This window comes from Macrosteles quadrilineatus, unplaced genomic scaffold (genome assembly GCF_028750875.1).
Source record: "Macrosteles quadrilineatus isolate MER2022 unplaced genomic scaffold, UCM_ALF_1.0 Scaffold_2__2_contigs__length_208266976, whole genome shotgun sequence".
Lineage (NCBI taxonomy): Eukaryota > Metazoa > Arthropoda > Insecta > Hemiptera > Cicadellidae > Macrosteles > Macrosteles quadrilineatus.
In genome coordinates, this window is record NW_026542595.1 from 71,763,608 (window position 1) to 71,790,945 (window position 27,338).

General features: G+C 38.2%; 2 protein-coding genes and 1 long non-coding RNA gene across 3 annotated transcripts; 2 read left to right on the top strand and 1 right to left on the bottom strand.

The window, feature by feature from the left end:
• Positions 1–1,505: 1,505 nt before the first annotated feature.
• LOC128985512 (uncharacterized) lies at positions 1,506–6,465 on the bottom strand. The gene is made up of 3 exons (XR_008490037.1): positions 6,258–6,465; positions 5,156–5,374; positions 1,506–2,603 (listed from the first exon to the last, which is right to left on the bottom strand). It is a non-coding gene; the product is annotated as an uncharacterized LOC128985512 (long non-coding RNA).
• Positions 6,466–18,175: 11,710 nt separating this feature from the next.
• Positions 18,176–25,482, top strand: LOC128985510 (zinc finger protein 593 homolog). The gene is made up of 3 exons (XM_054405074.1): positions 18,176–18,502; positions 23,334–23,434; positions 25,074–25,482. The coding sequence occupies exons 1-3, from the start codon at positions 18,407–18,409 to the stop codon at positions 25,282–25,284; spliced, it is 408 nt and encodes a 135-aa protein (XP_054261049.1). The 5' UTR covers positions 18,176–18,406; the 3' UTR covers positions 25,285–25,482.
• On the top strand, positions 25,289–26,734 carry LOC128985507 (serine--tRNA synthetase-like protein Slimp). The gene has a single exon (XM_054405064.1). The coding sequence runs from the start codon at positions 25,295–25,297 to the stop codon at positions 26,669–26,671; it is 1,377 nt and encodes a 458-aa protein (XP_054261039.1). The 5' UTR covers positions 25,289–25,294; the 3' UTR covers positions 26,672–26,734.
• The last annotated feature ends 604 nt before the right edge of the window (positions 26,735–27,338 follow it).

The following is a 27,338-nucleotide window of genomic DNA, read 5'->3' on the forward strand; positions in this document are numbered from 1 at the left end:
TATTTTTGTGCCTATTTTAGTTTATAAAGGGATTCTGCACACCTACAGGAAAATAGCTTTCTAACAGTATGCGTAGAATTTCCGTACGATACACACGAGCTGAGAAAAAAGGTTTTAAAGAAACATGCTTGCCTATTAATATATAGATAGATAGATATATAGATTTAAAAAAATTAGGTACATCAATCTCCTTAAAACCAAATCACAAATCCTTCAATCACTCAAAAGTCACAATAAATCATTAATAAAAACACAAACATTAGCTGTTATAAACTTTAGAATATTGTGTCATCAACAAATAAAGAACATTTCATTTCATATAATTTTATTCATTTCAGTACATCAATACAGGAATAGCGATCTATACTATATAAAGTTGGAAATGATTTAATTTACCAAGTATCGAAATATAAGAAGGTTCCTACTGACTTATACAATCCCCGCCCATAGAACAGGCACCCTGCTAGTTAAATATCAAGATATATCTTTTGTTACCCAAGACAAGGTCAGTTAGTGAAAGTAATCATTTTAACAAACATAATAAACAGAATTTTTTTTAACAGGCAGAAGTACAAACAAATATTAAAAATGTAAGAAAACATCTTCATAAAAACAATAAAATTATCTTAATTTAATAATCTAAATGAGAAAAAATGTAAATACTGATGTTCAAAATAAATGTTAAACTAATCAACATAATGGATCCAAACTGATTTGTCTCCACTTCTTCAGCCTCCTCTCCCCCAACCTCCATGCATCCATCGCCATCCACCCTGTCATCAGGCCTGGATATAACAGAACAAAAATTAATATTAAAAACAGTATTCTGAACAAAGAGTCTTTTTATGCATACTTCTATCATTATTTAATGTAGGCTACTCAGTGGCGTACTGAGGGGGGGGGGGGACGGTTTGCACTAGGCCCCACACCAACATAGGCCTCCAAATCAGGGCCGTATTCCCCTAACAGTGGACACTGCCATTGCCAAGGGCTTCGGCCTGGGAAGGGGACTCACTTGGGGCCTCAAAAGAATGCTTTTTCTCTTGGAAAATGTATTTTCCCACAATCTGTTAGAATTAGGGGTACAATAAGCCAAGTTTTTCTTGTATTCTCATGATAGCCGAAAGCGTCTGCAAAGATTGCGTGATCGAAATTTACGACTACCAGCGATCGCGGGTGACGATAATCAGGCCTCGCAACCGCGAAAGATGTTCACGTTTATGATATAACCCAGTTATAAGAACAGTTTTAATCAATTAATTACCTTTTTGGTTTTTCTTGCCTTGAAGTTCTTGTTGGTTTTTGATCGGTGGTTTTTGACCCTGGGAATTCCACACCCCAACCCGTCCATCCACCAGGCACTCTTTCTATCAGTCTAACAACGATCCCGGCACAAGTAAACACCCCGCGCTCGCAACACACGCCCGCCGCGCCGCGAGTGTTAACGCTACCATGTGAACCGGTACAGTGACTCTTGTGTATATAAACTGTGTATATATTAGAATGTAAGTGTAGGATAGTGAACTCTGAAGATGCCACAACCTGTGGCGAAATGCGCATCAGGTATCAAAAACCAACAAGAACTTCAAGGCAAGAAAAACCCAAAAGGTAATTAATAGATGTTCACGATTGCTCCGAGGATGCCCACAATTTAAACCACTGGCGACCTTGGGAGATGAAGATGATGACCCTGCAATCACGATTTGGTCATTACCGAGGACAATATCGTTTAATTTTGCCACAATTGCAGTAATCGTTTGGATCAATATATAAGTGCCGACCCATATAACCCATTTTGTATAGGACAAAATATAATGTACAGAGTGTGGCAAAATTATCTGACAGTTTTCTTTGCTGCCCTGTCGGGCGAGTGACTGGCGGAAGGTGGTGGGGATAGGGGCGCTTCAAGGCCTACGTGCAGACATTTTTAGTTGCCATGGAGCTGGTCATCACTGAAACAGAAGAGTATTTTGAAGGCTTTTCAAGTTTGTAGGGTACTATTTATTTGGACATAATTTGAACGAGGTTGGAGAAACTTTAAGATAAGTGTATAGAGCTAAATAAAAGGAGATTATAGCAAAATAAATCAAATTTATCACAAAAATTGTGTTATACTATATTCTTCTAAGGTCTTATTGAACCACGCTTGTACTAAATACCTTATTGATGTATGAGAATTTTTATACTTGTTTCAACTGCTTCTGTTGACAGGGGCTTTTCCATTTGTCTTAAAATTATTGTTGTTTCAGTACTTACCAAATGTAAAAACTATGACATATTCAGAACAATTATAATTATGGTGTCAAAAAATATAGCCTACATTTCCTAAAAAACAAAAGCAAATTTTTGAGCGCCTCTCGAGTTAAAATGCTGGTTAAATACTAGTAATTCAGGAGGGTTATGCGACATAGGCTTGGGGGCAATGGACACGGCTCTGGATTTATAAGTAAATGGCAAAACTTACCATTAGTTACTTCTCTTCAATCTTAGTCTTTACTTCGCCCCATCCTCCATCTCCTCTTCCTCTGACACCTCTCCCCTGTATTCTCCAATGTCGGAGGATATTAATTACAACGCCCCCATTTTACTGGTAGGCTTCAGTTCTGTACAGAAATATTGCAAAAAATAGTGTTAGGCCTATACAAATAATTTTAGTCCAAAAAATAATACTAAAATAATAAAATAATAAAAAATAATAATAAGTGTGTACACTCCTTTCTATAGCCTATTTGCGATATTAAAATAGGTACAGCTAATAGGAAAATGTTTGAGCAAATCTGGGTCAAGTTAGTACAAATATTAGAATTTGTAACAATAATTTGGTTTAGACAAAATAAATTGGTTTAACTTGTTCGCTACCACAATTATATGGAATTTACGTTCGCATAGACCAGCGACGCAATTGTGCGTAGACTCGTTTCTCACGAGACCACCGACGCATATTTGCGTCAGCTGATCACATTGAAATAGACTAACGACGCACACTTGCGTCGGTGTTCAATGTTATTAATCAGCGTATCTCTTAGCAACGGTCTATTTTAAAGCCCTGATTTTATCGTATCGGTCTAGAGGGATATCTGCCGCAAATGTGCATCGCTTGGTCTGTGGATATGACGATTGGTTACGTCACACAACAGTTGGCAACATTGTTGTTTACATTGTGCATTCCGCGACATCTCAGAACAGATGTAAACGTTATAACCTTTGCAGTTTTGGCGAGTGGTGGAGTTTCTTTATTTGTTTGTGTAAAAGCTTGAAACAACCAAATTTACAACAATTTAAAAACAACGACGCTTAAACGTGTGTCGCCTGGTCTATTGAAACGAAAATGTAGGTAATCTTTTTATCTAGACTAGTGTACATGTTGCTCGAATTCGAGCAATTGCAATGTATTACAGGAGTTATTTCAAAACGAATAACAGTCATATTTACAATGAGTTTAAAAGAGTCAACTCAAAGATTACCGGTGTGTAACTCAGACCATGTTTATCTTCATTATTGATAAACCTAAAGCATTCCGGCCGGTTTTCTCCTTCTCAAAATGCCTCGCTGTACAGGCAACACAGGTCATTGATAGAGGGCCAATTGGGAACGAAAAGTCGTTTTGGGATAGTGTTAGGGCCCATTTGTAGCCTAATAGTAGAGATTGTCCAAGGTCAGGTGCTGACTGTGATGATTTAAGCCTATTACGCACCACTGTGGATTGGAATTGGATATAAGTAGCTGTGGTCGTTATCACGATTACGCCTCCTGTCTATGTTTCGTTGTCGTCGCGTCGAAGGCATTTAAAAGAAAAAACAAATAAACAAATTATAGCTACACAAAACAACGAACAACGATAAATGCACAAATTTAAGTTACAATCGTGCTAACACGATCCGTCATAGCGACACAAAACAACGATAAATACACAAATTTAAGATAGAACCATACTAACACGATCCATCTTGGGGGTTATGTTTACACAAACTCAAATAGTAAATAAATAAATAACAGCAATTAAATTATACAGCTGATCAAAATGTAAACAATTATGTTCTTCATAAGGATAACATGGGAACTTTCAAAGCCCCTGGGGCAGAGCCCAAGGGACTTTTTCAAAAATGTAAGGCCAGTTTGCAAATATACGCGACACGCTCTTTCCAATGAGACATCAATGGATAAAATCAGTTAAGAAATGGCGGAGGAGTTCAACCGACAAAGTTTCATGTAGCGTATTAATTATATAGATTTCATTAAATAGACTGACCGACGCATACATGCAGCGTTTTAAAATTTGCTCAAAACGATAAATAAAAACAATATTTATTGCTTACTAATTCACTTAAGGTTAATATGAAGTCAATTCGTCCATTTAAACGATATTTCTCTTTTGGTCTGTTGGCAATGTTATTCCTATATCACTTGGTCTGTAAGCAACATCATGATCATTCCTTTTGGTCTGTAGGAGTGACCGGACCAACGCATATGTGCCTCGCTCGGTAGCGAACGTGTTAAACATTAATTATTTGTTATTTCCCAATTTGCAAAAATGCAAGCTCTAGCCTAATTAAGACATTTCCAAACAACATGTTTCGAGATGTATCCAAATACATTTTAAGTAGGGGCCTAGTTTTAAATTTTTATAAAAAACTATAAATTTGCATAAAGATTAATTAATTATCCTTATGTTCCACAAAAAACTATTAATAATAGTTTATTTGTGTAGGTAACTTAGTGGGCGAAGTGGGACTTTGCTACACATAAGAGAAATGTTTACGCACGAGCCGTAGGCGAGTGTGGAAAGTTTCTCGAGTGCAGCAAAGGCAGTTTGCACTTGTGTTACACATTATATTTTTCCTAAAGTTAACATAAAACATATAAATAATTAGTTGTTCAAACTCTGTTCAACACTAAATGCAAATGATTCAGTTTGGATCAGTTTCTATGGTTGTCGATAATATGGAACCCACCCAAATATGGACAGTAGGCCTAGGACATAAAAATGTTCCTTTCATTTATGATAACCCAACCTAACATAACCGCCGCAAAGCGCTGTATAGCCTATCTGTAGCCTCCGGATAATACTTACCAAAGTACCGATTTGAACTTTGAATAACTTAGTTAACAAACATAGCCTAGAATCTATCACAAAGGGGAAAGAACGTTGACTCACCTCACTTAAGTTATGGTTAGACCAAGTAACATTATCGGCAGTATGGTAATTGCCTCCAGGGTCCACAACTCTGGTCTCTCTTTCTCTCTCATCTGCAGTGATGTCGATGGCAATGTCGTCCAGAAAGGTTAGTCCTCTTAACTTATTGGTTCAAGACAATATTTAAAATAGAGACCAATTTGGGTTCAGGTCAAATTACAGCCTTTGCTGCAGGATCATCTATAAAATTAACATTGATGTCATGAGCAATGAATTAAGTTATATAATCCAAGTCTAGTCTTACACCAAATACAAACAGCTCTAGAATATTTGACAGCACATAATTTTACGTCCTACACTCATTCCAATGAATATATTTCTTTAAACTTTCTTTCTTATTACTTGGCGACCATACAAAGTAGGTACCGTATTTTAAGCCAAGTATGAATGGAAATGAGTGTAGGATCAGGATGAGTGGCGCGATCTTGTAGTCTCGTTAGTGACTAAGGCTGACATTCCTTAGACACAGCTGTTAATTAATAGCCCATACAGCTAATGGCAACTAAGGGACCTACAGTTTATAGTGGAATCCGAACCACATTATTGCCTTGGTATATACGAATTGGTCTAATTATCAGGATAGTACTGCGGATAGTCGTAGTACTCACTCGTGCGGACGTTAATCCACACCAGGGAGTATCGCATCCACAGTGCAAGCCTATAAATATCCACAATTCGTGACCTCCTAGTAGCTCTCTGGATTACAGGACAACGCCACCTGTCCCAGTCATATTGATTATTTCATTCAATAAACTTAGGCCTATATCAATTTTGGTTAATGTTAGGGTAAAACCTAACCTAACTAACGGAATAAAATATTGAAAATATTAAATAGTCTATGTATTAATATATTTCATTTGAATGAATGTAGGACATAAACTAAAGTGCAGCCAAATATTTTTACATAACTTAAACAAATTCTTAAAGTTGACACTGGGTCAGTGGGAAAAAGAGACAATCCTAATAGCCTAGGGATAGTGCCTATCCAAACATTTGCTAAAATGTTGCTTGATGATCCAGAATTAGCCTACGAATAAGCTGTAGGTTCTTGTTGGTGACTTACCTAAGTTAGTGTATGGTAGGACTAATGTTATTAAGTTATCATGTTGATTAAGTTATTTACCCTATAAAAATTCACTTATTTCACATTATTCCTTAAAAACTATTGTTTGTAACACTCGAGTCATCTATTTTATTGTAAACAAGGAAAGAAATAAAAAAGATAAATATTTACAATATACTTAAAAGTTTTTAGTCAATAAATAACTTAAATGGTCAGCTTGAAGATGTCCGTCGGAATTCGGAATACGCCCGGAATCAAATATTGCGACTCGTGAGTTGAGGAACTGAACGATGAATTAGAACAACTCCTTTTCAAGAGTAGCTCCAAAGAACGGGAGCTTGTCGATATACTGGGACTATTTCAGTGTCGACATAGTGAAACTATTTCATTGTCGACAATATGGGATGTCGACAATTTGTGGTGTCGATCATTTGCGACGTCGGTTATTTGGGATGTCGGTTAAGTGGGAATATTCCAGTGTCGACAAACTGGGAATAATTCAGTTTCGATCAATTTCTACGGTTGTCGATATTATGGAACCCACCCCCAGGGGGACCCAAAACGAATATATCCGCTCAACACTCAAACGCGAAAATTTTGACGAAAACAATACTTTCTCCATATACTATGGTATAGAGGGAGAAATTAAAAATGACTAAACATGGAATTGGTGGTTCAGCTCTAAAAACAGTTTCTAGCTATCTTGCCAGTAGAATGCAGCTGGTTTCGGTAAATGGGGCCTCGTCCAGTATTAACAGTTACCCCTTGGGGTACCGCAGGCCGCAGGGTTCGGTGCTTGGGCCGCTGCTATTCTCGATCATGATGAATGACCTTTGGCTTAGTGGTCCTATATTGCTTTTTGCAGATGACACCACGATCATATCCAGAGGGGGCGATATTCCACGATTACTTACTGAAGCCTAAGATCTCCTTGAACAGGCCAAAGTTTGGTTCAATATGAAAAAAAAACTCAAGCTTAATGACGATAAAACAAAGTCGATTCTGTGTACCCTGAAGACGGACGCAAGGGAGGAAAGCGCTGTTAAGTTATTGGGTTTTTGGATTAACCCGAAGTTACCCTGGAATCACCATCTCAGGTACCATATGTGTCAAGTTGACTAGAACGTGTTATCTTCCCAGAGAGCTCAAATCTGTCACATTTGGTAACTGTCTACCACGCGCTCTTTCACAGCCACCTTTTGTATGGGATTGTGGTCTGGGGACATTCAACAGATACTCAGGACCTACTACTTCTTCAGAAGAGGGCAGTTAGGATTGTGTCCAATTCTGGCCAATTAGACAAATGTAGGCCTTTATTGACTTGAAGATCCTCACGGTTTTCAGTCAGTACATCTAAAGCATCTTAACTATGCTAAGAGTAAACCTCGAAGATTTTAGGAAAAGAGGAGCCATCATGACCATGGTACCCGTAGTGCTGGTGATTTGGACGTACCCCGATGTCACCTTGGTATGACACCGCGAGCCTATCCTCAGTCAGCCCTGAATATGTTTAATGCTCTACCGGATGAGGTGAAGGACCTAAACCCGAAGGCTTTTTAAGAAACGACAAAGGCGCTCTACTATCTTCGAGAGCTGCAAGATTGAACACCTCTATTTGGGCAGTAAATAGCCCCAACACTCTTCTGACGCAGTCTATCCAATTTTCACTAGTCAACGACGAAGAGGACAAGTATTACAAGTATTACAAGTAATTAAGTAAAGGTGCCAGTGGTCCCAGACTGATATCCCAAATGATCGAAACTGAAATAGTCGCATTTGGTCGACATCCCAAATAGCCGACAGTGTTGGTCATGTAAGATGTCATTTATTTGGAATGTCTGTCAAATGCGACAGTTTATTTATTTATTCCAACGGGTTCTCCATGAATACAATTTTGTCTAAAACTAGGTTTACAAGATGACAGTTCTAAAGATGAAAGTTCAAGATGAAAGTTCTAAAATACTAAATACAAGATGAAAATTCATGCTAATTCAAACTATGAACTATAAATAAGTAGCAAATAATAAGTTAATGTTAGTGGTCACAGAAATCGTTCAATAATAATCTTACTAATATTATAAATCTGAAAGTTTGTGAGTTTGTGTGTATGTTTGTGTGTATGTTTGTGTGTGTGTTTGTTGCTCAATCACGCATAAACTACTGGACGGATTGGGCTGAAATTTGGCATGATGATAGCTCACATTCCCGATTAACATTAAAGCATATTCTTATCTCAAAAACCCTTTCGGGCTCCGCCCCAGTGGCTCTGTAGTTCCCCATGTTAATCTAATGATTTTTCTTAAAAGGAAATTAATGAATCTTAACAGCTGTTTCAATTAAACAAGTTGGTTCTGTTCTATGATGGTCAATAGCATAAAAGTTACAAGGATTACCAACAGGGTGCAGCACTATTATTTTTTTTTCTAATTTATGACAACAGCTAATTTCCAACCAAAAGGTGAGTGAGCGTAGCGAACGAACTTCAACCTGGAGGCGAGTTAGCGTAGCGAACGAACTTCAACCAGGACGTGAATGAGCCATGCGAATACTTATGAAGTTAAACGGGGCGAAGCCCGCGGGTACAGCTAGTAAATAATAAAGCTGACAATAAATAGAATGGGACCTAAGAACTACAATAAATAACAACAAAGTAGTCTATGCCTAGTAATGATGGTAACTTTACTACAAGCAAGCTGTGTAAGTTTTCGCATCTGATTGACCCTGGAATGTCCCCATTTTAAAGAAAAACTCCATCAATGAGCGTGAGATTAAAATTGAAGGTGATCAACCGCGCTGATCCGTTCTTGCTGAACAGCTCGGGTGGGTTCAATGAATCAATATAGAGTGTCCACTTCTTTTTTACTCCGAAAAAGCCAAAGAAAACTGTGAGCAATATTCTACAAAACTTTTACTAGGCCTGTTTCTAACCAAACATAGCCCTCTCAACTAAATAACACACACAATATCTCATTATTAATAAAGCATCACGAACATCGTTTTCAAGTAAATAGTAAGTAGACAGTATTGTTGTCAGTCTACAGATCTCCTGCCAGTGACTTTAACGTTTTCCTTTCCCAACTTGAACTGTGCCTTGATCACATATCTAAGTCTGACAATAACAGCCTGTGGGGATTTCAATGTGCACTTGGAGAAACCCTCACCCGAGGAGTTTGCCTTTGCGAATCTTCTTCGCAGCTATGGACTTTACATTCCCACGAGGCTCCCAACACGAGGAGAGGCTTGTCTGGATGCTGTAGCACCAATTTCAACTCATGGGACATTGAGGCGGAGGTGGTAAGGCCTCATATTGCTGACCACGACGGTGCGGTGGTACTCACAGTCAAGACTACCAAGGTAAGCCATTCCCCCTTCTGGATAGATTATACTCTGTTGTTAAGCGTACAATAAACATGGATCTGCTTCCCTTGCTTAGGAGTGAACTATCTGCTGTAAACTGGAACTTTCTGAAAACAATTTCTGACCCCAAACTTGCTTTTACAGCTTTTACTGAGACTTTTTGTGATAAATTTAACATTGTATATCCACCTAAAATTAGTCGACCCAAGCCAATGTCTAGTTCTCCCGGTTAAAACCACAACGGCACCTAAGGTTCTAAGGATTGGTACACCCCTGACCTGGGTAGGCTACGACAGCTCATGCTACTTGTTCATGATCACTATAAGGGCGCAACAGATGACAATATCAGGCAGAGATATTACTTACTGTACTGTAGAATTAAGTGCGACTATGGTGTTAAGGTCAGGGATGCAAAGAGAAAGTATAATGCAGATAAAATCCTCAACGCTCCCAACCCTTGCAAGGCTGCATGGGACATTGTGAATGATTGCAGGTCTCCTTGTCCTGGCCCCGAAGTTCTTGCTACCCCTGATGATTTCAACACATATTTTTTAAATTTAGCAGATGAACTTATCACAAATATACCCGTGTTGAAGACAGACCCCCTGGATTCTGTTAAGGATCTCACCCAAACACACAACTTTAACTGCTGGACAAAGGTGAGTGTCAATGAACTTATCTCTACCGTTAAGAAATTCAAAGCCTCGGCAAGTCAAGATGTAAATTGAGTGTCAACTAATATCTTAAAATCTGTAATAGACTTAATTGCACCACCCCTTACAGATCTGATCAATCGTTGCCTAGATAAGGGTATGTTTCCAGATAATAGATGAGTGAACGAAGTGAACGAATCTGTGTATCGTATCGTGTATAGCGGAGTCGGAGAAAAGATGTCCGCTGGAGTATGTGTGTGACTGTGTTCGCACCTAAAACTCAAGAACCGTTGCACTTATAGCGTTCAAATTTTGCACAAATAGTTATGACACCAGTGTAAAGACACCATTAAAATTCTAGACGATTCCACTCAGTAGTAATTATAGGCTAAAATACTTAAAAAACATTTTTAAATTTGTCCCATAAGAATAACATTATAGGAGCTACCTTCTTCTTCTTTTTATTTGTTTACGTTTTGCGACCAACAATTTTGTTGTCTACTTAAGACAGAGAGAACGACTTTTACTCTAAGCTCTTTCATTCATGGAGTAAACAGTTTGGCATCTATGAATATATATCACTAGGTGTACAATGCAGTTGTCTGCTTGCAATATTGAGCGGAGCTAGCATATTAATCCAATACTACATCAGTCTACTAAAGTCTACTAAAGTCAATGCTACATCTGGTCCTCGTAAATAAGATTAAATACTTGCAGTATCCAATGTCAATGGTATATTTGGTTCACTTATGGAATGTCTATTTGCAGTATTCTAAGTCAATTACCTATAAGTCTGGTTCACGTAAATGAATGGTCTACTAGCATGAACAAAGTCTATGTTTAATCTGGTTCTCATATATTGAATGTCTATTTACAGTATCCAATGTCAATGATACATTTTGGTTCACATAAATAAAATGCCTATTTGCATTATCCAAAGTCAATGGTACGCCTGGTTCACTTAATTGAAATGTCTATTTGCAGTATTCAAAGTCAATGATACGCCGGGTTCACGTAAACGAATTACTTGCGGTATCCAAACCGAATGGCTCATTTTTTTGGTTCACGTAAATGAATTGTCTAATTGCAGGATCCAAAGCAATAATTAATTTGATTCACATAAATGGAGTCCTTATTTGCAGTATCCAAAGTCAATGATACGTCATCGGGTTCACGTAAACGAATTGTTTACTCAAATCAAATCAAATCATTTTTCAACTTTCAAATCTTTTTTTACTTGCAGTATCCAAACTCAATGGTACATTTGGTTCACGTAAATGAATTGTCTACTTGCAGGATCCAAAGTCAATAATACGCCTGGTTCACGTCAATGGGAAGTCTACCTGCAGTATCCAAACTCAGTGGTATATTTGGTTCTCATTATTAGAACTGTTATTGCAGTACCTATTTAAAGTCTGCACTATTGAATGGTACGTCTATTTCAGTAGTTCACATAAATGGAAAGTCTACTTGCAGTATCCAAACTCAATCGTATGTAGGCCGGGATTTGGTCCACATAAATGGAATGACTATTATTTGGATTATTTAAAATCAATGGTACATCAGCCTCATTCCGGCGACCATATGGATTTTCATTTTGTAGTAAATTATGCTCAATGGCATTAATCCGATTGTTCTTCCCTTTTTCTCTGTACGGTATTTGTAATGTGCTATTTAGATGATTCGTTGACTAACATATGGATACCAAGTCACATAGGATTACCTGGCAATGAAAAGGCTGACAAACTGGCCAAGACCGCAGCTAATTCAAATGAAGCTATAGACAAAGATTTCATTACACCTATGTCAGACATAAAGGTTTATATAAAACATAAATACAAGATTAAAGCAAATACAGAATTTGACAACAATGTTAAAGGACAATGGTACAAAACCATCCAACCTAAAGCACCTCAAAAGCCATGGTTTTGCAGCTACAGGCTAAGCCGGGCTGACACTACACTAATTTGTAAATTAAGATTTGGCCATGTATACAATTCTATGAGACTATTCCAAATGAAAAAGAGGGAATCTCCATACTGCACCAGGTGCGAACCAGGACATCATGAAACAATAGAACACATCATTACAGAATGCCCAGCTTATAATAGAATGAGACAATGCTTTTATACAAAAATTAAAACAGCAAATAGGAATCTACCACCAAATGTACAAACACTCCTAATGGAAAAAAATTGCAAGCTATGGCCACCATTACTAAAATTTCTAAAAGATATAGAAATCCAACTTTAATAATAGCCCAACAAGACACAAAAATAAAAATTCACAAACTAGCATCTTTTTGACATTTTAAAAAAACCCCGGGAAAATTTACTTAGGAAGTAGTGTGGCTAAGTGGTTTTGAACCAAGCCAGCTTTTTTAAAAGCGAACTAGAAGAAGAAGAAGAAGAAGACTAACATATGTTGTGACTCTTGTTTACCTTTTTATTGTTATCTCGCAAATAATGTCATGGCAACCAATTAACCCATAAGGCCCATGTTAAATTTCCAAAAGTTTGAATTCACGTACAGAAAAGTCCTGTGGTCCGATTTATACCATTTCAGATTTATACCTCCCCATGGTTGGTTACTATGATTGTGCTAAATTTGATGCAGATCGCTTCAGCCGCTCAGGAGGAGTATTTGTAAAACAAAAGCAGGAGTGTAGTATAAGAGCTTCGCTCGCTTCGCTTCGCTCCGCTCAATTATAATTTCACAGCTTTCAGAATAATGTTATTTAAGCTAATTAAATTTCACAACCTTCAGAATAATAAATTGAACATTGAACTTAACAATATTAGTCGGCAGTTATATACCGTTTATGTTTAGTATTAAAATTCACCTTTAAATTAAAAGTATATAGGTATGTATGTATTTAAAACAAAGCAGCTATTTACATTATTCAATTTAATGTTGGCATTAAAGGTGAGCAGTGAAAAGAAAGGAGTACGGAAACCCTTTATGACTGTTAAATTAACGTATCTGTAATACTTAAATGCTATGGAAAGATAGGGAAACAGGTCTAAAAGACTGTTAGAATAATGTATCTGCAATTCTAAATATGCTATGGGAAGGGAGAGAAACAGGTCCGCGATGTAGGAAGTGGTGAAGAAAGTAGTCAATGTGAGCAGTCCAGAGTGTGGGAAGCCTTTGTGACAATTAGAATAATGTATCTGAAATTCTAAAAATGCTATGGGAAGGGAGGGAAACAGGTCCACGACATTTAGGAAGTGGTGAAGGAAGTAGTCAAGGCGAGCAGTCCGGAGTGTGGGAACCCTTTTTGGCAGTTAGATTAATGTATCTGCCATAATAAAATGCTATAGGAAGGGAGGGAAACAGGTCCAAGACGTAGGAAGCGGTAAAGGAAGTAGTCAAGGCGAGCAGTCCGGAGTGTAGAAACCCTTTGTGGCAGTTAGATTAGTGTAACTACAATTCTAAAATGCTATGGGAAGGAGGGAAACAGGTCCACGACGTAGGAAGTGGTTAGGGAAGTAGTCGAGGCGAGCATTCTGGAGTGTAGAAACCCTTTGTGACAGTTAGATTAATATACCTGCAATACTAAAATGCTATATGAAGGGAAGGAAACAGGTCCACGACGTAGGAAGCGGTGATGGAAGTAGTCAAGGCGAGCAGTCCGGAGTGTAGAAACCCTTTGTGACAGTTAGATTAATGTACCTGCAATACTAAAATGCTAAAGGAAGGGAGGGAAACAGGTCCACGACATAGGAAGTGGTAATGGAAGTAGTCGAGGCCAGCATTCTGGAGTGTAGAAACCCTTTGTGACAGTTAGATTAGTGTAACTACAATTCTAAAATGCTATGGGAAGGAGGGAAACAGGTCCACGACGTAGGAAGTGGTTAGGGAAGTAGTCGAGGCGAGCATTCTGGAGCGTAGAAACCCTTTGTGACAGTTAGATTAGTGTAACTGCAATTCTAAAATGCTAAAGGAAGGGAGGGAAACAGGTCCACGACGTAGGAAGTGGTATTGGAAGTAGCCGAGGCGAGCATTCTGGAGTGTAGAAACCCTTTGTGACAGTTAGATTAGTGTAACTGCAATTCTAAAATGCTAAAGGAAGGGAGGGAAACAGGTCCACGACGTAGGAAGTGGTATTGGAAGTAGCCGAGGCGAGCATTCTGGAGTGTAGAAAACCTTTGTGACAATTAGATTAGTGTAACTGCAATTCTAAAATTCTATGGGAAGGGAGGGAAACAGTCCACGACGTAGGAAGCGGTGATGAAAATAGTCGAGGCGAGCAGTCCGGAGTGTAGAAACCCTTTGTGACAGTTAGATTAATATACCTGCAATACTAAAATGCTATAGGAAGGGAAGGAAACAGGTCCACGACGTAGGAAGTGGTAATAGGAGTAGTCGAGGCGAGCATTCTGGAGTGTAAAAACCCTTTGTGACAGTTAGATTAATGTAACTGCAATAATTCTAAAATGCTATGGGAGGGGAGGGAAACAGGTCCACGACGTAGGAAGCGGTGAAGGATGTAGTCAAGGTGAGCAGTCCGGAGTGTGGGAACCCTTTGTGAAAGTTAAATTAATCTATTTGAAATTATAAAATGCTATAGGAAGGGAGGGAAACAGGTCTACGACGTAGGAAGTGGTGAAGGAAGTAGTCGAGGCGAGCATTTCGGAGTTTAGAAACCCTTTGTGATAATTAGAATAATGTACAGTATCTGCAATTCTAAAAATGCTATGGGAAGGGAGGGAAACAGGTCCACGACGTAGAAAGTGGTGAAGGGAGTAGTCGAGGCGAGGAGTCCGGAGTGTAGAAACCCTTTGTGATAATTAGAATAATGTACAGTATCTGCAATTCTAAAAATGCTATGGGAAGGGAGGGAAACAGGTCCACGACGTAGAAAGTGGTGAAGGGAGTAGTCGAGGCGAGGAGTCCGGAGTGTGGGAACCCTTTGTGACAGTTAGATTAATGTATCTGCAATAATAAAATGCTATGAGAAGAGAGGGAAACAGGTCCACGACGTAGGAAGTGGTGAAGGAAGTAGTCAAGGTGAAGAGTCCAGAGTGTGGGAACTCTTTGTGACAGTTAGATTAATGTATCTGCAATAATAAATGCTATGAGAAGAGAGGGAAACAGGAAATACATTACGTACATTACCAATGACTTTGGTTAATTAATGGACGAGAAGTTAGGATTGTTGTTGACTGAGATTTGGTTTTTTTTTTAGAGGTTGGCAGCCTCTTTTAACCTTGCACTTGCCCGTCCACATAGACTAAGCGCCCGTGCGTGGATCGTTTACAGCAAAGCAAGGGGTGAGCCGGTACAGTACAAAGGTGAACTGTACTGATAAAATTTAGTGGCAGTGACCAGGATCTGAACCCACGACATCGCTGCCTTGGGCGCGTAGTCCGCGTGACGCTACCGACTCACCATTATTTGCCCCGACTCATGGGTTGATTTGCCCATACAAATAACATTATTGTGTTCACCAGTGACACCGGTAAGTATGCTAGGTGTAGGTGGACTCTTTCATTATTGCGCTCATGTTCACTCATCCCGTTACGCGCAGAATAAGCGTACTACTAGTTTAAAAATAGCCCGGACGATACCCATCTACAAGAAAGGGGACCCTTCACTCTTGTCCAACTTCAGACCGATATCTATCCTTCCATCTTTCTCCAAGGTGATAGAGACCATTATGAAGAAACAACTAATAGCCTACTTGGAAGGTAATGACATTCTGACGGAAGCCCAACACGGATTCAGAGGTAAACACTCGACCACTTCTGCACTTTTAAGCCTTGTTGACGTTATCTCCAGTGCTTTTGAGGAGGGTGAGTCTGTCCTGCTAAGTTTGTGTGACTTGAGTGAGGCATTCGATGTCGTAAATCACAAAATCCTTCTTGCTAAACTTAGTAGGTATGGGTTGGGTGGTGCAGTCCTTGGCTCGCTGACTGAATACCTGAGTGGCCGCAAACAGTATGTCACTCTGAGAGGTGCCTCTTCCAGCGTTGGCAGCATACACCTCACGGCGTGCCGCAGGGCTCGGTGCTGGGGCCGGTGCTCTTCATTATCATGATCAATGACCTCTCACTTAACAACCGTACTCTGCTGTTTGCAGATGATACTACTTTGTTCTCTAGAGGGAAGGACCTAGAGGATCTCCGTGAAGAAGCTACTGTTCTACTGGAAGAAGCGAAGAGCTGGTTTGCTGCCAATAGGCTCAAGGTGAATGAGGACAAGACACAGACCATCCTGTGTACCCTCAAACCTGCTGTAAAAGATGAGGCTGTAAAACTCCTGGGTTTCTGGCTCGACCCCAGGTTAAATTGGAGGCATCACATAGGCAAGGTATGTGTCAAACTATCGAGAGTTATTTACCTACTAAGAAGACTTCGCCCTACATTAAGGCAACCCTCTCTGCTGATGGTCTATCACGCCCTCTTCCACAGCCATGTGTCATACGGCCTTGTCCTATGGGGCCATTCTACAGCAGCCCATGAGATCCTATTGCTCCAGAAGAAAGCCATGAGGATAGTGTCATCTGCTGGCTACAATTAAGGAGCACTGCCGCCCTATATTCATCCGACATAGGGTGCTCACTGTATTCAGCCAGTATATCCTCGACATCCTTGTAATTCCTAAGGACAAGGTTGGACTCTTTGGCAGGAGGGAGGAGGTCCACACCCACAATACCCGCAGAGCCCTAGACCTCGACATGCCTCGGTGCCGACTTGCACAGACGATGAGGAGTTACCCGCGTTCGGCAATTAGGGTTTTCAACACCTTGCCCAAGCGAGTGCGGGACATGGACCTGCCAGACTTTAAGAGTGCGATTCGCGATGGACTGCTGAATAGGCCATTGTACGCCTTGCAAGAGTTGGACAACGAACCCCTTTTTGTAACGTGACACGTTCGCCACAAAAAGTATATATAAGTAGATATTTTGTAAAGTGTTTAGCAAATATGTAAATAGAAACAAAACATGACGCAATCCATCCGACATGTCGGTCAACGATGTAGAAGACAAGTATTCAAGTAAGTGATAGTAGTACGCATGTTCTGGATGAGTGAACGTGAGCGCATAAATGGGCGAGTGCACCCGCACCTACCGGTGTCACTGCCCACTGGTGAACACAGTTTTATTTGTTGGCAAATCTACCAAGTCTCAGCAACCATAACTTCTCGTCCATTAATTAACCTAAGTCATTGGCAAAATTTGTGGCGAATTTCCAACAATTATCGATAGGTGGTAATCTATCGTTCCTGTACAAATCGTCTTTTGTAATTTCAGTTCTTTAAAATTATACACAATAGTTTAACGGACCAACGTTTGTTTTTAGAAATGTTTCCTAATTTAGGCCTAGCATAGACTACAAAGCCAAACTGAAGTAATCTAACAAACTCCAAACTGCTCGCCTCTACCACTTACCACTTCCTACGACGTGGACATGGTTGTGGTTCTCTCCCCTCCCAATCCCATAGCATTTTAGTATTGCAGATTCATTTATCTAACTGCCACAAACGGAAACGGTTCTTACAATCAGCAATGCAAGTACCACATGGATTCTTTAGCTTTGATATTTCTTCTTCGTTGATCGTAAGAAGAAAAGTTACACTTGTACATATGTTGAACCGGAGGATCTCATTTGTGAACCAATGATCCATCCATGGTTGTACGGTATGTTTCCTATGTTTCTTATTAACCCTTCGGGTAAATCATTATATTTATTGAATTTACCATGTCATTGACAGACTCCAGAGTATGTATGGAGTGCCAAGGTGTCAAATAATCATCCATAAAAAATAACTGGCCAACAACTATAATATAGAACAACGAAGCTTAATAGCAAAGCTGAGCCTACATAAAATAGGCAAATCAGAAAAAAATCTAAGGTTGTCTAACTTCTTTTCTAACCTCAATTCTCTTCTCATCTCATCCACTCATCCTCCCTCGACCACGACCACTCTTCCTCTTGTCGTCTTTGTGTGTGTAATGGTAATGTGACTAATGTGAGTGTGAGTTGTGTTTGTGTCCAGTTGTCACTCTTGTGCTTGTCAATACATATTACATACTTACACTAGTACAAAAAAAATACAAATACAGTAAGTGTTTCGTGTATTAGGCTTAAAGTAATTTTAACCGTAAAGTTTTCATCATAGAAAAAATCAAAAATGCCAAATGGGCCTTACAGAAAAAAGAGATTCCACCGAGGTGATCCTCTTATGAAAAAGTATAAAACAAAAAGGAAGACTAAGGATTTGGATGAGGTAGGACTGGGATAATATTCACAAATCCATGCATTATTTATCTCTAACTAGGCCCAGGACTTATCATTAAGAGGATATAGACCTAGATTCTATGTTCGTAATAAACAATGTAACTTAGGGCAGCACTTTAGATTACATCCCACGGTTATTGTTCAGTTTCCACAACTCACCTAAAACGCACTTAAAAACGTTCTTAAACTGTTCTTTGACATCAATACTAACTTACAACTCGCTTAGAAAAATAACTTTTTTGTCACCGAGGCTTCCTTTAACCCTCCAAGTGTCCATAGTTTAGGCCTTAATGTCCACCTATTTTTGGCGCATTTGCAAGGTTTTATTAAAACGGACCTGAGAAGCTTAAAACGATGTTAATTCTAATGTTCTATATACCATTTTGTTTGGAAAATCATGGGCTTCAATATTATATATAAAACATAAGGAACATTTTTTCAAAAAAAAAAATTTTTAGGTAAAAAAAATATAATTTCGAAAATTTAAAAAAAAAAAATAAGTTCGCGCTCAATGAAATTGTATAAATTATAGGCCTATAAATATTTGAAAATAGCCACTTTGTTCTAAATTTTATGAGGATTACAAATATATAATAATATAAGGAAGTATATTTGCAAATAAATAAGTTATGGGCAAAAAACTGATTTCAGTACATAGCGTTTAGCTAAGAATGCATAGCCTAACCATAGCTAGGAATCTGGCTGATAATTTACATCAATATCACTACCTACTTCTTCAGGATCATCAACCAGCACTTCAAAACCACTTAAATCTTCTTATAATGCACCACGTATATCACTACTTTTGATTTTTAACACTAAAACAATGATAAACGTAATAAAACACATCAGTCATCGGTCCGGGGGAACCTAGCTGTTTACAAATACACGCACGTCAGCTGTCTGCTACAATATTTTCGGAACTAAAATGAATAGCGCTTAGAGACAGACCTCTGCAGAAAGCTTAGAATATTACGGAAAGAACGATACCTAACTCGATCCAGTTCAATCCGATTCAGTCAGTTATAGAGCCTTCGCCGTAAACGATGTCTGCTTGTCGAAAAATCGGCAAGTAACACTATACAAAGTGTGGTGCTTGCCGAATTTTCGTCAAGTAACACTGGGAGGGTTAACCCTCCGAGTGTTAACTTATGTGTCGTAAAATCGACACATAACACACTTTGTGTAGTGTTTTGTGTCGATTTTTCGACTTACAAACACTGTTTACGGCGAAGGCTCTATGACTGACAAAATCGGATTGAACTGGATCGAGTTAGGTACAGTAGACCCCCTCTTAACCGACCTCGTATTAACCGATAATCGGATTATCCGCCTTTGATCGTAAAATAATACAGTTTGTTTTAACCGACCTTGCTTTGAGAGCAGCTCGGTTTAACCGCCGCTTTCAAGGAATCTCGGCATTTCCGCTCCCACGCTGGGCGATGAGAACTGAAACATACGCTTATCTCCACAGGATATGACTAACAATATAAGTTATTTTGTGTTGATCACAAAAAATATAGCATAGCCTATTGTCAGTTTGACATCATCGTTAGTAGCTCAAGCACATCTGATCTGATTTGTTATCTGTGCGGCATAAAGTGCGTAACGATTTTGAGAACTGATTATCTTATCACTGGAGTAAACAAACAACGCAACTTGTAGGGAAGGCAGGGAAGAGGGGTTAACAACTCCAAGGTGAAGATAGTTTTTGTGCCTCGTGCCGGAGAGTGAGAGGCTATAAATAAACGTCCTGTCTTGTAACAAAATTGTCGCTTGTATCTTTAATGTCGACAAAAGGTTCTCTACTGTGTTACGATGTATTTGGAAAGCATCAATTAATACATTACACTACTAAAGTTATTAAAATAGGAATTTTATTGACTCTTGCCTAGTATTATTAAAATAGGAATTTTATTGACTCTTGCCTAGTATTATAATATATTCCACTGAAAGTAGGCCAATTTGACTTAACCGTGTTTTGTGTTGTGTTTATTTGTGACTTTTCTATCAATATGAAAAAGGAGATAAGAGTAGTTTATTTTATAAATAATGCAAGTATGACTTCAAAATAACGATTATATAATTCCAAATGAATAGTAGGCCTACTTCATTATGTTATGATTTTAGGGATTGCCCGTTTTAACCGATCTTTTGAGTTATCCGACCTAGGTCCGGTCCCATTAGGGTCGGTTAAGAGGGGGTCTACTGTATCGTTTTATTTGGCAGATTCTAAGCTTTCTCCCGAGGTCTGTCTCTAAGCGCTTTTTTTTCTCGAGCCGATCATAATTGTAGCAGACAGCAGACAGCTGACGTGCGTATTTGTAAACAGCTTGGTTAACCTCGCACCGATGACTGATGTGTTTTATTACGTTTATCATTGTTTTAGTGTTAAAAATCAAAAGTAGTGATATACGTGGTGCATTATAAGAAGATTTAATTGATTTTGAAGGGCTGGTTGATGATCCTGAAGAAGTAGGTAGTGATATTGATGTAAATTAACAGCCAGATTCCTAGCTATGGTTAGGCTATGCATTCTTAGCTAAACGCTATGTACCGAAATCTGTTTTTTCCCATAACTTATTTATTTGCAAATCTACTTTCTTATATTATTATATTTTTGGAATCCTCATAAAATTCTGAACAAAGTGGCTATTTTAAAATATTTGTAGACCTATAAATTATAACAATTTATTGAGCGCAAACATAAATTTTTTTCATTTATTTTATAATTTTTGAGAAATGTTAACCCCCCAAGAATTGTTGAACATTTTTTTGGTAATGTTTTATATGTTACATTGAAGCCCATAATTTTCCAAACAAAATGATATATAAAACAGTATACTTTACATTGTTTTTAAGTTTCTAAGATAGGCCCTACATTTTAATAAAACCCTGCGATTGCGCAATAAATGGGCGAACATTAAGACCAAAACTAGAGACACTTGGAGGGTTAATAACTACAATCGGTTTAATACCAGCAATAATTCCTACTCACTAGGGGACAGAGTGGGAATTCGGGGTTTTGGGTGGGGAGAAAACTCGCTTAAACATCGAGACAACTGGCTAATTTAACTTGCTAAAACATCGAGACAACAGGCTAATTATTTAACTCGCTAAAACATCGAGACAACAGGGTAATTTTTATCAGCAATAATTCCTACTCACTAGGGGACAGAGTGGGAATCCGGGGTTTTGGGTGGGGGGGAAAAGCCTCTTAAACATCGAGACAAAAAGGTAATTTCATGGGAAGATGGGTAATTTGTACAACGAATATGGGATTTTTTTTATTATGCGAGATAAAGTAGCCTACCTAAAACGCGATAAAAATCAAAATTACTGGGGATAATATCCCCATTTCAGGGATTTTATGCACATATCAGGGATAAATGGCTAGTACCAACCTAAATGGATGTCGATGTGGCAATGCCACGTCACTAGGTGTACCCGTCCCACACTCATCCAATGAATTTTAATACCGTACTTAATACTTTTGGGTAGACTTCCTTATCCTGTTGGCAAAAACAACCGAATGAAAATACCGATCAATTATTCAATATATCGTTTGGTTAGTTAAGCTTAGGTAAGGTTAACCTATCTAACCACAAGATAAATCGAATGAAACAATCGAATAATCAATATTTTCATTCGGTTGTTTGTGCCAACAGATACGGGAGTCTACCCATACTTTTTATTGAAATGGGGACCATACAAAGTAAGTTAGGTATTTTAAGCCAAGTATGAATGGAGACGAGTGTAGGATGAGTGGCTTGATCTTATAGATATTCCTTAGACACAGCAGTTATAATTAATATACCATACAGCTAATGGCAACTAAGGGACCTATAGTTCATAGTAGAATCCGAACCACATTTTACCTTGGCATTGACGAATTAGTCTAATTATCAGGATAGTACTGCGGATAGTCATAGTACTCGCTAGTGCGGACGTTAATCCACACCAGGGAATATCGCATCCACAGTGCATGCCTATAAATAGGAATTGGTTGGGATAAAACGGGTAGGCCTATAAAAACGAGCAAATTTCAATTTCTAGGCTAGATAGGCCTAAACAATGTTTTTTTTTTTAATATTAAAAAAAATTAATGGTTTCAGCTTGTCATTATTATCTCTTAGAATGGTTTAATATGTATTGTTAATAAATAAACTGTTTGTTATAAAAATTATTAACATTATTTATAGAGGCCTATACCTATTTTACCCCGTGGTTGGGGGAAAACGGGTATAGTAGATGTTTTCTAAGTAAAACACAATAATAACAATTGAAGTACCTGTTTTACCCCACTATATGTGTTAAGTAGGTATATTAAGAAATAACTATTCATTAGAAATATGTATACAGACCCAGTCAAAACCGATAGAAAACAAACAAAATTGAATGGTTTGGGATTAGTTTGCCAGGAAATAACTTCATTCTGGGCATTGTTATTACAGTGTCAGCTTAAAATGCTTGTTTCAAGGTTCAAAACTTCAAAAATTTCTGGCGGAAGCCACCCGTACCTCCCTTTCCGGTGTGGCAATTTTAGGCCTAATTATAGTTTAAGCTAGGTAACTTAGTTCAAACACTTTTAAGGGAAATTGGTCGAAACCCTCTCAAGTTTTGAATTGAAATCGTCCTTCCTACAACGAAGTTTGAGACGCTAACCAACTAGTTTACAACTCACCCAAATAGTAAATGATAGATAGGCTTAAGCTTATATTATTTTTGCTAGCTAGTTTTGAACTCAATCTTAATGATTTTCCAGATTTCTTTACTTTGTCCAACATCTGAAATTTTGAATATCAAATCATTGCTTTCAGATAGACAGTGACCTGAAAAAGGAAACAGCAGAAAAGTTGTTGAATCAAGAAATTGATGTAGACAAACCTGGAAATGCCCAATTCTACTGTTTACATTGCGCGTAAGTATATTGGTGAACTACTTTCATCAGACTAGGCTATTTCACTGTATCTCGATTATGAGACTGTGACGCATCCCAGGTATATAGTAGAGTCCTACCATTTTCGTTTTATAAGTAGGCCTACCTAGGTTTGCTACTACAGGGAGTATAAAGTGTGTTTTATAGTAAATCTATATATATATATCCTACTAATATTATAAATGAGAAAGTTTGGATGTATGGATGTATGGATGTATGTTTGTGACAAGTGAACGTGAAAAATACTGGTCGGATTGGGCTGAAATTTGGCATGATGATAGCTCACATTCCCGATTAACATATAGGCATATTCTTATTTCAAAAATCCTTTCGGGCTCCGCCCCAGTGGCTCTGGAGTTTCCCATGTTAACCTTATGAGAAATGGAATTATTGAATATTAACAGCTGTTTCAATTAAACAAGTTGGTTCTGTTCTATGATGTTCAATAGCATTAAAGTTACAAGGATTACCAACAGGGTCACAGAAAACATATTACTATAACCCAGAATGCCAACCGCATGGTAAAAAGCATTAAGTGTTTTGAGAGAGCTTTGCCTGTCAATCGTAGGCAGCGCCACCAGCGTTGCTATGCTGAGTGCATGGCAACGCTGGTGGCGCTGCCTGCGATTGACAGGCAAAGCTCTCTCAAAACACTTAATGCTTTTTACCACGCGGTTGGCATTCTGGGTTATAGTAATATGTTTTCTGTGACAGGGTGCAGCACTATTATTTCTTTTACATTTATGACAACAGCTAATTTGCAACCAAAAGGTGAGTGAGCGTAGCGAACGAACTTCAACCTGGAGGCGAGTAAGCGTAGCGAACGAGCTAACCTGAAGGCAAGTGAGCGCAGCGAACGAGCTCCAACCTAAAGGTGAGTGAGCGTAGCGAACGAGCTCCAACCTAAAGGTGAGTGAGCGTAGCGAACAAACTTCAACCAGGACGTGATTGAGCCATGCGAACGAGATAATCTTGAAAATTAAGAAGTTAAACGGAGCAAAGCCCGCGGGTTACAGCTAGTATATATATAAGGCAAAGCCCTCACTGACTCACTGACTGACTGACTGACTCACTCACTCATCACTAATTCTCTTACTTCCCATTTACCTAGGAGGCTGAAATTTGGTACACTGATTCTTTAGGCATTAAATAGGAAAACTAAGCTGTTTTTATTCTGATCGGACTCTCGGGCTCCGCCCCAGTGGCTCTGGAGTTTCCCATGTTAACCTTATGAGTTCTCATATTTAAATGGAATTAATGAATCTTAACAGCTGTTTCAATTAAACATGTTGGTTCAGATCTATGATGTTCAATAGCATTAAAGTTACAAGGATTACCAACAGAGTGCAGCACTATTATTTCTTTTACATTTATGACATCAGCTAATTTGCAACCAAAATGTGAGTGAGCGTAGCGAACGAACTTCAACCAGGACGTGATTGAGCCATGCGAACGAGCTCACTTATGAAGTTAAACGGGGCAAAGCCCGCGGGTACAGCTAGTTATTAATATTTTAGTACCAGTATAAAATAAATAAGTTTGCCAAGTTTGATCAACTTCATCACATTTTTGGATAAAGGATAATTTTAATTGTATTTTATTAAACTATGTGTTGTTTCAGGAGATATTTCATTGATGACCATGCTATGAAAGAGCATTTTCGTTCCAAGGTTCATAAACGCCGCCTCAAGGCTTTAGAACTTGAACCTTACACTGTCGAAGAATCTGAGAGAGCCGCTGGACTTGGTAACTTTACACAAGCCAAGAGGAGAAAGATCGAAACTCAACCATCCAAAGAACCAGAAGAAATGAAAGTTGATGAATCAAATTAATAAATTTAAAATGGCTAAATATTTTAAACTTTTTAAGAAACCTCTTTTTTTAATCAGACCTATGGTCAGACCCTTCAGCTCTTCCTTAGAAGACCAACCAAAGTCATCACTTTTTATTTCAGGCAAAAGAGCTCAGGATACATTTGTTGCTGTGGTTCCACATATAGACTTTGATGAGAGATTCAAAGACATAAACAGTTTATCAGATAACATAAAACGGAGGAAACTAAATCTAAATGCTAAGGAATTAAGTCAGTCTTGGCTATTTTATAAGGATTGGAATGATAAAAGAAATAAGTTACAGAATAATCTAGATGAGACGGGGAGAAGAATGAGGGAGCTTCTTAAGAAAGAAGAAAGTGAAGCTAAAGAGGAGATGAAAAGGTTAGAAAGATTAAGAGAAATCCTGAAAAAAGACATACATGAGGTAAAAGAAAATATTTGGGGGATGGAAGACAATGTTATTGGCAGTTTGTTGAAATTGCCAAATCATTTGCATAAGCTCGCTCCTGAAAATGAAGAAAATGTTTATTTTTTAAACAATGAAAGCAATGCTTCCAAAGGAGTGGATCATTTGAAAGTAGGAGAGGATCTAAACATTCTCAAATATTATGATCAGTTTACTTATTTTCTAAAAGATGAAGCTGCTATGTTTGAATTAGCTTTATCAGACTTTTGTATTGACAAATTAGTAAGAAAGGACTTTATTCAGTTTTCAAATCCTGATTTTACTCGAAGTTCCCTTGCAGAAGGTGTTGGAACTGTTCCCAATGATACTTCTGAACTGTTTCTGCTAGAAAACACTGAAGCAAACAATGATCGTCTACACATGTGTGGTGGAGCCTCGATATTCCCATTCTGTGGTTTTCATGCCAAACAAGTGGTTCAGAAAGATTCCCTGCCTGTAAGATATGTAGCCTCAGGCAGACAGTACAAACAGACTACTTCTTCATTACCTGGTCTGTACTCTGTCCACCAGTCGACATCGGTTCAAGTTTTTATTGCAACATGGAGTGACAAAGAAATGAATGAAGAGTTTAACTCTTGCTTAAAGGTGTTTGAAGAACTTTTTAATGAATTCGGCCTAAAATTTAGAATAGTAATACAGCCACCTCATACTTATAAAAGCTGGGATAGTTTGAGAGCAAGTTTACAGGTGTTTTCTCATTTAAATAAAAGTTTTATTGAAGTTGGACATCTGAGTTTAATAGATGATTTCATTAGTAAAAGACTGAGAATGTGTTACAATGATAAGAAAGGGGAATTATTTCTTAAAGTAATCTCTGGAACTGTCATCAATGCTCAGTCATTCCTTGCTCTTTGTTTAGAACGATCACAACAAAAGTTGTTTGTACCAGAGAATTTAAGACACTTTTTCTATTTATAATTCACAAGGTTCATTTTATGTAGATAATCTGTTGTATAGTCAATAAAGGATTCAGTTTTGGTATTCATGATCAGATTTGATAACCTCTGAAAAATTCTGTTTTGAAATTAGTAAGATGCCGAATTCTAGAGGCATAATTTTAATTTCAATTGGAGATCCGGCATATACGGCGAATGGAGTCTTTTGATTGGCTGAACCAACAGTGACATCATGACTTTGGGTACAGTTTCTGGGCTGCCCTTATATTGATTTGATTAATAAACTTGATTTGAAAAAATGGGATCGAGTACCAAACATGTGCTAATACTACTTAACATGTTCGCTACTCATTGCCACAGACCGAGGTATACATTTGAATCTTACCCATAGACCGGCTGACACTTGGTTAACAGTACAAACAGACCACGAGTGAAAACCTGTAAAACAGTGATCATTTACATTGTAATGTGCTACAATCGTGTTTGTAAATAATTTATTCTTGGTTTTTTGTATTTTTTATAACCTTTTGTAAAGTTGCATATTTGCGACGCCCGGTCTACAGCAAAGACAATAGTGAAAATTATCATAGTTTTCTTGAAATAGACCAAACGTCGCATATTTGCGACAGTTCATTTTTGTTTGTGTTTTGAGGTAAAAGTAAGTAAAAAAAAAACAGATTATTCAAGAA